The sequence below is a fragment of the Schistocerca gregaria genome, chromosome X (assembly GCF_023897955.1).
Source record: "Schistocerca gregaria isolate iqSchGreg1 chromosome X, iqSchGreg1.2, whole genome shotgun sequence".
NCBI lineage: Eukaryota > Metazoa > Arthropoda > Insecta > Orthoptera > Acrididae > Schistocerca > Schistocerca gregaria.
In genome coordinates, this window is record NC_064931.1 from 365,117,852 (window position 1) to 365,129,954 (window position 12,103).

Below are 12,103 nucleotides of genomic sequence, written 5' to 3' on the forward strand. Positions count from 1 at the left end.
CAATGATCACAGGTATGTCAGACGATCACATGCCTGGAGAGCAGTAGATTGGGCAGCAGAGGAAGTTTTAATTAATAACGAACCATAATGTATTTTACCTAGAGACCCAACTTCCTTACACTTGTCTTCAATATTTTTGGCAAAAAATAATGGTTCCATTGCATTAAAGGTATCCCCCTCAGTCCTAGTACATGTCAAGTATTGGGGGAAGTGATTCGCATGCAAATATTCGGCTTGTCCCTTTTCCCTTAGCATAGCCAGGGAAGAAAACATTGTGGAGTTATGTCTCTCTGCATTATAATGATCTTTCCCTTGCAGCCACCAATGGAAGAAAGTTTAATTTGCTTCATGTGCGAATCTTCCACCATGGTACCACCACTCTGAATGGGGACTCTCACCATAGGTTCCACTCAGCCACAGCACCCAGTACCTGTGCGCCAGCCATGAATGCCACATACTCTGTGGCTTGCATTGGTAGTTTCCAGCTCAGGAACCTATTGGGGGGTCCCTGTGTGATCAGATAGTTACCACCGTGTATATACTTGATAACACTCCCCCTCCCCTAGAGAGTGCACAGTTTTGGGCACAGTACCTTTGCAAGGAAGGAATGGTGCAAGAGAGAAAAGGTAAAAAGAGAGGGGGAAAATGGTATATACACTGCACTAGGTGACCTACCTTGCACAATCTGCACTTCTGTAACAATTGGAAAAGGACTAGCAAGTGAGGCCCAACAAAGGGATCATATAGTTAAGAATGAAAAATTGTAGGCTGCCAGAAGGGAAGAAAGTGAGTGTCCAAAATCACAAATCAGATACAATCGCTATCGGACCATGCAGGCCATCCAATGGAAAGTCAGAGAGGAAAATAGAATAGTAGAAGGATAAATCTGCAGCACAGAAAGGGAAGTAGTGCTGTGACACCTGAGGCACCATGGTGGCAAAGCACGTACTCACAAAAGATATGCGAGTTGACTGGGGGGAACTATGCATTGATGCCAGTACAGTCAGGTCCAAGAATGGAGAATGTGACAGCCATGAAAAATCTTGCCAAATGAGGTTCATCATCAGAGTGGAAAGGCTTGAATTTCCTGACTGGTTTCAGCTTTTACATGCAGGTCATTTTCAAGCAGATATTGCACTGTTGTGAAGCAGTGTCAAATGATGTTGCTTCACAACAGCACAACATCCACCTGGAAATGGTCTGGATGTGAAATTTGGTAGAAAATCCGAAGAAATTCTGGTCGTATGTAAAGTACACAAGCGGCAAGACACAGTCAATACCTTTGCTGCGCAGTGCCGATGGTACTGTTACCGATGATTGTGCCGCTAAAGCGGAGTTACTGAATGCAGTTTTCCAAAATTCCTTCACAAGAGAAGACGAATGGAATATTCCAGAATTTAAAACACGAACAGTTGCTAGCATGAGTTTCTTAGAAGTAGATACCTTAGGGGTTGCGAAGCAACTCAAATCGCTTGATACGGGCAAGTCTTCAGGTCCAGATTGTATACCGATTAGGTTCGTTTCAGATTACGCTGATACAATAGCTTCCTACTTAGCAATCATATACAACAGCTCACTCATCGATAGATCTGTACCTACAGATTGGAAAATTGCGCAGTGTTTAAGAAGGGTAGTGGGAGTAATCCATCGAACTACAGACCTATATCATTGACGTCGGTTTGCAGTAGGGTTTTGGAGCATATACTGTATTCAAACATTATGAATCACCTTGAGGGGAACAATCTATTGATACGCAATCAGCATGGTTTCAGGAAACATCGTTCTTGTGCAACGCAGCTAGCTCTTTATTCGCATGAAGTAATGGCCGCTATCGACAGGGGATCTCAAATTCATTCCGTATTTTTAGATATCCGGAAAGCTTTTGACACCATTCCTCACAAGCGACTTCTAATCAAGCTGCAGGCCTATGGGGTATCGTCTCAGTTGTGCGACTTGATTCGTGATTTCCTGTCAGGAAGGTCGCAGTTCATAGTAATAGATGGCAAATCATCGAGTAAAACTGAAGTGATATCAGGTGTTCCCCAGGGAAGCGTCCTGGAACCTCTGCTGTTCCTGATCTATACAAATGACCTGGGTGACCATCTGAGTAGTTCTCTTAGGTTGTTCGCAGATGATGCTGTAATTTACCATCTAGTAAGGTCATCCGAAGACCAGTATCAGTTGCAAAGCGATTTAGAAAAGATTGCTGTATGGTGTGGCAGATGGCAGTTGACGCAAAATAACGAAAAGTGCGAGGTGATCCACATGAGCTCCAAAAGAAATCCGTTGGAATTCGATTACTCGATAAATAGTACAATTCTCAAGGCTGTCAATTCAACTAAGTACCTGGGTGTTAAAATTACGAACAACTTCAGTTGGAAAGACCACATAGATAATATTGTGGGGAAGGCGAGCCAAAGATTGCGTTTCATTGGCAGGACACTTAGAAGATGCAACAAGTCCACTAAAGAGACAGCTTACACTAAACTTGTTCGTCCCCTGTTAGAATATTGCTGCGCGGTGTGGGATCCTTACCATGTGGGATTGACGGAGGACATCGAAAGGGTGCAAAAAATGGCAGCTCGTTTTGTATTATCACGTAATAGGGGAGAGAGTGTGGCGGATACGATACGTAAATTGGGATGGAAGTCATTACAGCAAACACGTTTTTCGTCGCGGTGAGATCTTTTCACGAAATTTCAGTCACCAACTTTCTCTTCCGAATGCGAAAATATTTTGTTGACCCCAACCTACATAGGTAGGAATGATCATCAAAATAAAATAAGAGAAATCAGAACTCAAACAGAAAGGTTTAGGTGTTCGTTTTTCCTGTACGCTGTTTGGGAGTCGAATGGTAGGGAGATAGTATGATTGTGGTTCGATGAACCCTCTGCCAAGCACTTAAATGTGAATTGCAGAGTAATCATGTAGATGTGGACAAAACAAGTCATAGACTTTAATAAAGTATCTATAAGCAACAGAAGTAGTCTTCCATTAACTGAATATGCAACTATGGGGTAACAGCACTCTCCAAGCATAGTCACACTAATAAATAAATATGCATTACATATTCTGATTTTATGGCATGTTCTACATACATGATGGTACCCTCAAGAAGATTCTATGGGACAAAAAGTATATTTAATGCAATTCAATCATGCGTTTGGATATTTTGTAATTGTGGACATGAATGACATTCTAACATTAAATCTGTGTTCTGTTTGGAAAATCAGCATTGGAAACAATTACCGCATCCAGAAATCAGCGAACTGAGGCAGTAGAGGATGCTTCATCACCACAACTGTAGGAAGCATAACAAGAGAAAGCCAATGCAAAAACTAAATTGCTTTGTTTTTCTCATTTGAATAGGAGAGTCTGTTACAAATTTGTTCTTTAAGGTACCAAAGTTTAGCAGCATCATTATTTTCAAATCGTAAAGCAATTTCATAAGGCACAACAGAATGAGGTGCATTTTGGTGGTTAAGTAACTGGCTTCTCCTCCACAGCAATGCTCATGACGACACACACCAGTGTCAGACTTGTTTTGGCAAAAAGAGGCTGAGACTTTTCTTATTATTTCTTACAATGAATAGTGACAACAAAAAAAATTAAGTCCCTTGTGGATACAAATGTGAAACAAAATTATTGGTGGCACTAAGCAGCATAACTTCACAAAACTTAAAAAACAATTTCCGTTGAAGGAAAGACGGAAGGAAGGAAGATTATGGGTAACGTGCTGTCATCACCAAGGTCATTAGAGATGCTACAGTAACTCGAAATGTGTGAACAATGGGGAAGGAAATCAGCTGTCCTTTTTCGAAGGAACCATCTGGGCATTTGCTTGGAGTACTTCTGGGAAATCACTGAAAACTTAAAGGTGGATGATTGGAAGAGGATTTGAATCATCGTTGTCCTGAATACGAGTCCAATGTGCTAACCACTGCGCTACCTCACTTGGCGATTTCCATCAATGAGTGAGATGTTGCAATAAATGTGTTAACTCCAGTTGACAGTATTCTGCAAATGATGCGATATTGTAAATGTTCTGTGAAATTAAAACTACCAAACTGAATAATTGTCCTTATGTTCTGGTTTACCCTCATACACTGCCTTTTTGTCATATGTCGATGAAATTTCATACATGTACACACCACTGGTAGTTATGTAAATAGTTAAGAATTACAACTCTCAGTGATGGTCCATCAGCCACCAGAGTAAATTACTGTTATTTGTGTGTCAGAGGCAGTGTTATGGCCTCCTGACAGATTTTGAAAGGGATCTCATTGTGAATCTCAATTGGGATTGGGGGGGGGGGGGGGGGGGGAGGGGAGGAGGAGGCCAAATTATGCAATTTGCAGATTTGTGGGACATTCAGATGTGACAGTGGCTCAATGTTGGACTGCACGAGAACAAGAAAGGAGACACACTAATTGTCAAGGTTCTGGTTGAACATGTCTGACCACTACAAGGGCCACTGTATTTTGCCTGCCCTCCCACTGTGATCCATTCACATCTGCACCTCTGTCCAAGAAAATGTAATGGACTCCCTGCAAAATTCTGTCATCCAGCACCATTGGTTGAGACTAACAGCAGCCAAACTAGGAAGTTACCGCCCATTTTTTGTAGCCTGCCATTAACAGCAAAACACAAAAAATGGCTGAATTTGGAGCGGTGGTATGACCAAGAAGCACTGACTGCTGATGAATGGTGTCACATTACTGTCAACAATGAATTGCAGTCCTGCAATAATCTAGATGATACAGTTCTGAAATAATCTAGATGACCATTGTTGGTGAGTATGGTGGTGACCTGGGTAGGGGTCTCAGTCTTTCAATGTTTTGGAAAGGCATAGCTGCGTTGCTTCTGCTATCATGCTGTGGAGGGATATTGAGTATGACTTCAGGTCATAGCTGTTACTGATTGAGGGAACTCAGATGGCACATCGGTACATCATGGACAACCTGTGTCCTCATTTCACCTTTCATGAGACAGCATTGTGGTTCATATTTTCAATAGGACATGTTCATCTGCATATGGCATGTGTCTTTATGAGCTGTCTGTGTACTGTTGAGGTACTCCTGTGGCCAGCAAGATTCCCAGATTTGACCCTGACAGAACACGTGTGAGATCAGCTCACACATCAACTCCAAATCAGTGCCTATATCCAGGGTATCAAGGGCCAGTTACAACAGTTGTGAGACAGCTTGCCTTGGTAGAAAATACGTCTTTATGATATCCTACCAAATAAAACCAGTGCATGCATCCAGGCTACATGGGATGCAACGTCATACTCAGAGGTGGGCTCATACTATCTAGTTCTTTGTAAATTTGATCAATTTTGTAATCACATAAATAAAATCACATATTCCTGAAGTTTCATTTTGTTTCCTCCTCCTCCTCCTCTTATGGGTGCTACACTTATTTTGTATGGTTGTGTACATATGTCTGAACATAATGTTTCGTATTATGTATGGTACGCAAATGGACATGCAAGATATTACGCCACTACAGACAGACGTAGCTTACAGGCCTAGAATTCCTATCATTCTTTTCATAATTGATTTATGGCAAATTTCAGTTAATTTTTTTCAATAGCGAGCTATGCTGCAGTGAAACAGCGAAACTAGGGCACTACATAACCACATCACGAAACTATAATATCTCCACGATATTCAATTTCTTGTGGGTATCACAACATAATGTACTTTCAACACCCATTCTTTCAATTAGTCTGTGTTGTTAATAGGCATTCTATTCAGCATGATGCAACTTTAATACTAAAATTTAGGGTTATATGCAGATAGTACCAGGACGCTATGTGAGTCACAGTCTCATTTCTGAGCACATTTTGAACAGGTTATTTTCACTGACTTCATAATATGAACACAAACATTCAAAAAATTCACCGAGCTGCAGACCCTCAGTCTCATTTCTGAGCACATTTTGAACAGGTTATTTTCACTGACTTCATAATATGAACACAAACATTCAAAAAATTCACCGAGCTGCAGACCCTATCACATTGAAAATTAAACAAACACTAAAATCATTTCTTATAACTAACTCTCTCATAAGACTCTTACCAAGTGGAATATATGATGGGATTACAGCATCAGCACATGTTTCAACAAATTTGAAAGCTCGATCTTGAGATGGTTGATCTAAGTCATCAAAGAAAATCCCTCCGATTCCTCTTCTTTCACCTGTGTAAGGAAACAGTTCAAATTTAATTGTCCTTTACATGATCAGCATGTGATGTACATAGAGTAACACTGAAATATCCACAGTGAACATTAGTTTTTCCATTACCTGAATTTTATACTTTCATGTGGTTACTAATAATTGTCAAATCAGACCACAGACTGGGCAAAGGTTAGCAAAGTTGATATTTACTACCAACAGAAAGCCAGCAGAACTCTCACGGTTTGCAAATGTACTAACCCTCTGTTAATTTGATGAAAAATGGTAAGTAATAATTGTATGTGGCCAAAAGCAAAAACAGCATTAAGTGAAGCAAAACCTAGATGTTTGGTTCACCTTTTTAGTTTATGAGACTACAGGAGGCTAGGAACAGTTTTAAAATGGAATCATGGTTCTGGATAGATGTCTGAACTGAAGAGACAGATGTCGTATCATTATATAAGATATTGATGTATGGGTGGCTGATCTAACACAATAATATCGATTAAATACAATGGTAGCACTTCTTATTTTGTGCATTATAAACACACCAGTAAATGAACAATAAAATTGTATACAAAGGGTTTCACACAAAGGGAGGAACATAAGACTCACACAATGGCTCTGGACCATCTATAGCAGTACAACAAGGAAGGCTGTGCATTTCTGTATTGCATCACCACCTGGATAGAAAATCTGGAGCCATCATTTTGAGTCTCAGATCACACACTAAATACAAAGTTTATAAAAAGATTCTACACATGTCCACGCTCAGTGTCCTACAGCATGAAGGTACATTGCACAACTTCCTTTTCATAATGGCCAGAAACCAATTTGCTGCCACAGTCATTAATTACAATAATTGAATAATAGCTAATCTCTCTTGATACACAAGATTACACAATATGGAACATAATTTCATGAAGAGACTTGAATTCAGTCAAACTCTAGCTGAATGGCTTCAGTACCTGGCTGGAATACCACCACTTCCTATTCTTATTTTCTTTTTCCCTGGGCTTTACTCTGTACCTATACAGGGTCGGCATGTTAATTTATGTATTTTTTAGTGACAGTGGGCAAGATGCCCTTCCTGTCACTACAACACCACCACCTGAAGAGAAACTGCGGTGATAAGGGAAAGAAAAAATGAAAGTGGGGGCACAAAGACCCTGCTGTGGCCATGAACCGCAACTGCAACAGTGACATGGACTGAAGTGAAGGAAGAGTTTATTTAAAACATCCACGGAACTTACAACATCTGTTAAAAACAAGCTTGCAACTATGAAGGACCAAGACTATCCTTTCTCTGGGATAGAAAAGAGAAACTGAAATGTTGCATCTTGACTACAATGAGGACTTGCCAACTAAGAAATATCTTAAGAGGCTGAGATCAGAAGTGGGCAAATCAATGCTTAATCATGCAATATGGGGCTACACAGAAGAAAACAACATTTAATGTTATTGTGAAGACCACACTGTTACACATTTGTTTCCTTGGCAATGATGTCCAGCCTTCTGCAGAGCAGAGGACATTCATTAAGCAGCAAAAAATACACTAGAGGTAGTCAAGTTTTGGGCTAAAACGATATAATCTGTTTATCTGTGTTCAACCTGTATATGAGTGCTCCAAGGGGAGGAAAAAATGTGAAAAAGAAAGTATGAGATGGTCACTAGGACTAGAACTCACGACCTCTGAGCATGCATGCCACACATGCAATTTTGTTGAAAAACAAAAAAAGTGAAGTAAGAATTAGGCAACATATGGGAAAAAACTTGTCTTTCATATATGCTGGCAGATTTAAAGAAACCATCTAAACTGGAAATTACATGGAGTCTATGGAAGTACATACATAAAAAAAGTTTTGCGTCACCTCAGTTCTTATAATTCCGGAACCTGTACAGAAAACTGCAAAAGAGATCAACATAAACATCTGTCCTTTTTATTGCTTATGAAAACCACACATTGCATGTTTTACCATCATACAGCAAGACCTTCAGAGGTGGTGGTCCAGATTGCTGTACACACCGGTACCTCTAACACCCAGTAGCACATTCTCTTGCATTGATGCATGCCTGTATTCATTGTAGCATACTATCCACAATTTCATCAAGGCACTTTTGGTCCAAATTGTCCCACTTCTCAATGGCAATTTGGCATAGATCCCCCAGAGTGGTTGGTGGGTCAGGTTGTCCATAAACAGCCCTTTTCAACCTATCCCAAGCATGCTTGATAGGGTTCATGTCTGCACAACACGCCATCCACTCTAGTTGAGCGATGTCGTTATCCTGAAGGAAGTCATTTACAAGATGTGCACGATGGGGCGCGAATTGTCATCCATGACGGCGAATGTCTAACCAATATGTTGCCGATATGGTTGCACTATTGGTCAGAGGATGACATTCACATATAGTACAGCCATTACGGCACCTTCCATGACCACCAGCGGCGTATATCGGCCCCGCATAATGCCACCCCAAAACAGTGGGGAACCTCTACCTTGCTGCACTCGCTGGACAGTGTGTCTAAGGTGTCCAGATCGCACTGGTGCCATCTGTATTGTGCTGCAAAGATGGACCTCTCGCCATGGACGTCGGGAGTGAAGCTGTGAATCATGCAGCCTTCTGCGCACAGTTTGAGTTGTAACAAGATATCCTGTGGCTGCACGAAAAGCATTATTCAACATGGTGGCGTTGTTGTCAGGGTTCCTCTGAGCCATTATCACTAGGTAGCGGTCATCCACTGCAGTAGTAGCCCTTGGGTGGCCTGAGTGAGATGTGTCATTGACAGTTCCTGTCTCTCTGTATCCCCTCCATGTCCGAACATCACCACTTTGGTACACTCCGAGACACCTGGACACTTCCCTTGTTGAGAGCCCTTCCTGGGACAAAGTAACAACGCGGACGTGATCAAACCATGGTACTGACCATCTAGGCATGGTTGAATTACAGACAACATGAGCCGTTTACCTCCTTCCTGGTGGAATGTTTGGAACTGATTGATTGTCGGACCCCCTCCGTCTAATAAGTGCTGCTCATGCATGGTTGTTTACATCTTTGGGTGGGCTTAGAGATGTTGCAGAACAGTCATAGGGACTATGTCTGTGATACAATATCCACAGTCAACGCCTATCTTCAGGAGCTCTGGGAACTGAGGTGATACAATTTTTTTTTTTTGTATTTGTATATTAGTAATATTTTCTCTGCCAATCAAATTTGTTGTTTGGCCTGTAAGTCACTAAGAGAAATGAAAAATATGGGAAATTTTTTGCTACCCTGATGCTATTTCTTATCCAATGACTTTAGGATTACAAGCAGCTCTGCACTAAATACTTCATACTTTTCCACCATGAATGGCCGCTCCCCAGCCTCAGCAAGGAGACTGGTAGAGGAACAAGTCTTAAACACCACAGTGGCCAGTATAATTCCTCGGTGGTGCATCAAACCTAATATATTTAGACAGGCTGGTCTAACAGTACTGTATACTATGCATTCCTAAACAAGTTGCAACAACTTTATAAAACTGCAGCAGGCAAGCTAGTCCTAATGAATTATATCTAAAACATTTTAATTTATCCAGAGCTTCTGTGAACTGTGCTTTCTGATCCGTAAGTCATGATAAGCAGTTACGTTTAACATCCAATGTAAGACTCATCAATTTCAGTGGTTCTTTAAAATTTAGAATGGTGTCATTCACCCTCATTTCAGGCAAATTAAAAACATAAAAGTGGTTAAAAGAGAACATTCAGATTTATCACTATGGGGGAAAATCTTATCTGAGGCTTCTAATCATCAGATTCCACCGACCTGATGTTGTTGTGAATCTGGGCGAATAGCAGAAATGAAGGAGCCATAGAAGTAAAGGACAATGGGCAGGATTCTCTTGCTGTGGATAAATACATGCATAATAATTACTATTCATAGTCAAGATAATACACCAGAAAAGCGTTATCTTGATGTACCACATTCTCTTGTTCAGAGCGGTCAAATATGATACCACAGGCCCAATACTTATGAAGATTATGGGGAAAAGAGCCTCCTGGTGCAATTTTTCGTATCTTAAAATAAATACCGTCATAACCTCCATCATTGAAAGGTGCTGTGACTACTGATTTCAGTTCATTAGCTGCTGTCACACGAAGGCCCATTCAGAACAATATTCCTGCAGCAGGATTAAGATCATGTGTGCCTCTAGCCAGGTTACCACTGACACCATAACACTGCTTAGAATGGCTACTCCGATGTTATTAAAGAGTTAAGTGAGAAGTGGAATGTCAGCTTCTTGTCTTCAGTGATGAGAGTAGGTTCTGCCTGCAAGCAAGTGATGGATGTACATGTGTATGGTGCGGACCTGATCAGCTGTCTATTCCGTAGTGTATTTACCCATGATGCACAGGTCCCATCCCAGGCTTCATTTTGTGTGTGTGTGTGTGTGTGTGTGTGTGTGTGTGTGTGTGTGTGTGTGTGTGTGTGTTAGAGGAAGGGGGAGGGAGGCAGCAACACATCAATTACAAATTGCCACATTTGGTGTTTCTGCAAGGTGCACTACATTGCAAAAACTCTTATCCAAGGGCTACTCCCATTTCTTCAACAGGATGGTGAGGCAATTCTTCAGCAAGACAGCACACTTCCCCATATGGCAGCTGTGATGCAACATACACTGTGTTGTGTAGAACAACTGCTCTGCTCAGCAAGATCACCAATTTAAGTTGCATGGGACACAATGGAGCAGGAACTTACTTTTTCTCTGGGCCTGCAATAACCATTGCCGAACTGCAACAACAGGTGCAAGATGCTTGGGACAGTCTATCACAGGCTGTGACTTAGCACACTTATCATCATTTGTAAGTGACAATAATTGCATGCGTTGCTGCCAAGGTGGCAGCAGGGACGAGGGGGGGCACCCTTTATTGTAACTTATGTTTCATATGGTCTGCTCTTTCTCTTGTCAGTAGAATGAGCTAGTCCTTGGGAGTGTTGCATTTGTTTCTTCCGTTGGTCTAAAAAGTTGTAAACCAGAGTTCAAAACATATTGTTTTTGTCATCACAAAAGCAAACATTGATTTCAGCTGTGTGCGAAAACATGTCTTACAACTTCCTCTATATCTTCAGGGAATTGCTCTGCTTTTGGTGCAACATAAGGGTCCAGTCATTTCTCGCAAATAAATAATACTCCTACGAATGCAAGGTAACTAGTTTGACAGCCAAATAAGTGAATATAGGTTTGATGAGGGTACATTATAATGTTGATGAAATCATCCAGGCATTTGCCTTAAATTATTTAGGGGGATTACAGAAAATCTAAATTAGACTGAATGCAGCATCTCAAATACATTTCCAATGTTTTCCTACTGTTTCACCTTGCTGAATGTCTGCTCTGAATCTGGTCAGTCAATCACAGTAGCCTTTCTTTTATTTGTTATGTGTAAGCTAAACACACATTTTAGGTGCAGAAAGGTCAATATCTTCTCTTGTGTAGACTGATGGTTCATTTCAGGGTTATAACCATGCACCCATTTTTCATCAGTCATTATTACTGTATACAAGAAGATTAGTGTTTAATGTCCCAGCTATGACAAGGTCATTAAAGACGAAGCACGAGTTCAAACTGGACAGAATGGGACAGGAAATCAGCTGTGGCCTTTTCAAAGGAACTATCTTAGGATTTTCCTTAAAGGATTTTGGGAAACCATTGTAAACCTCGGTTCCAGAATGAAATTTTCACTCGGAGGCAGTGTGTGTGCTGTCTTGATGTCTTCTGACAGATTAAAACTGTGCACCAGACTGGAACTCTAACCAGGCCTTTTGTGGCAATCCTCTTACAACTGAGCTACCCAAGCATAACACAGGACTCCACCGTAACAGAATCAATTCTACTTGTGGTTCTCTCCTACTTTCCAAATTTCACAAAAGCTTTCCAGCATAC

General features: G+C 41.0%; 1 protein-coding gene across 2 annotated transcripts in view; it reads right to left on the minus strand.

Annotated features, from left to right (window-relative positions):
• Nucleotides 1-12,103, minus strand: part of LOC126299602 (oxygen-dependent coproporphyrinogen-III oxidase) — a 77,555-nt gene that overhangs the window by 14,843 nt on the left and 50,609 nt on the right. For both annotated transcript variants that reach the window (XM_049991628.1, XM_049991629.1), the window contains exon 6: nt 6,084-6,203. In XM_049991628.1, coding sequence (XP_049847585.1) covers nt 6,084-6,203 — 120 coding nt within the window. The remainder of the gene's footprint in view (nt 1-6,083; nt 6,204-12,103) is intronic.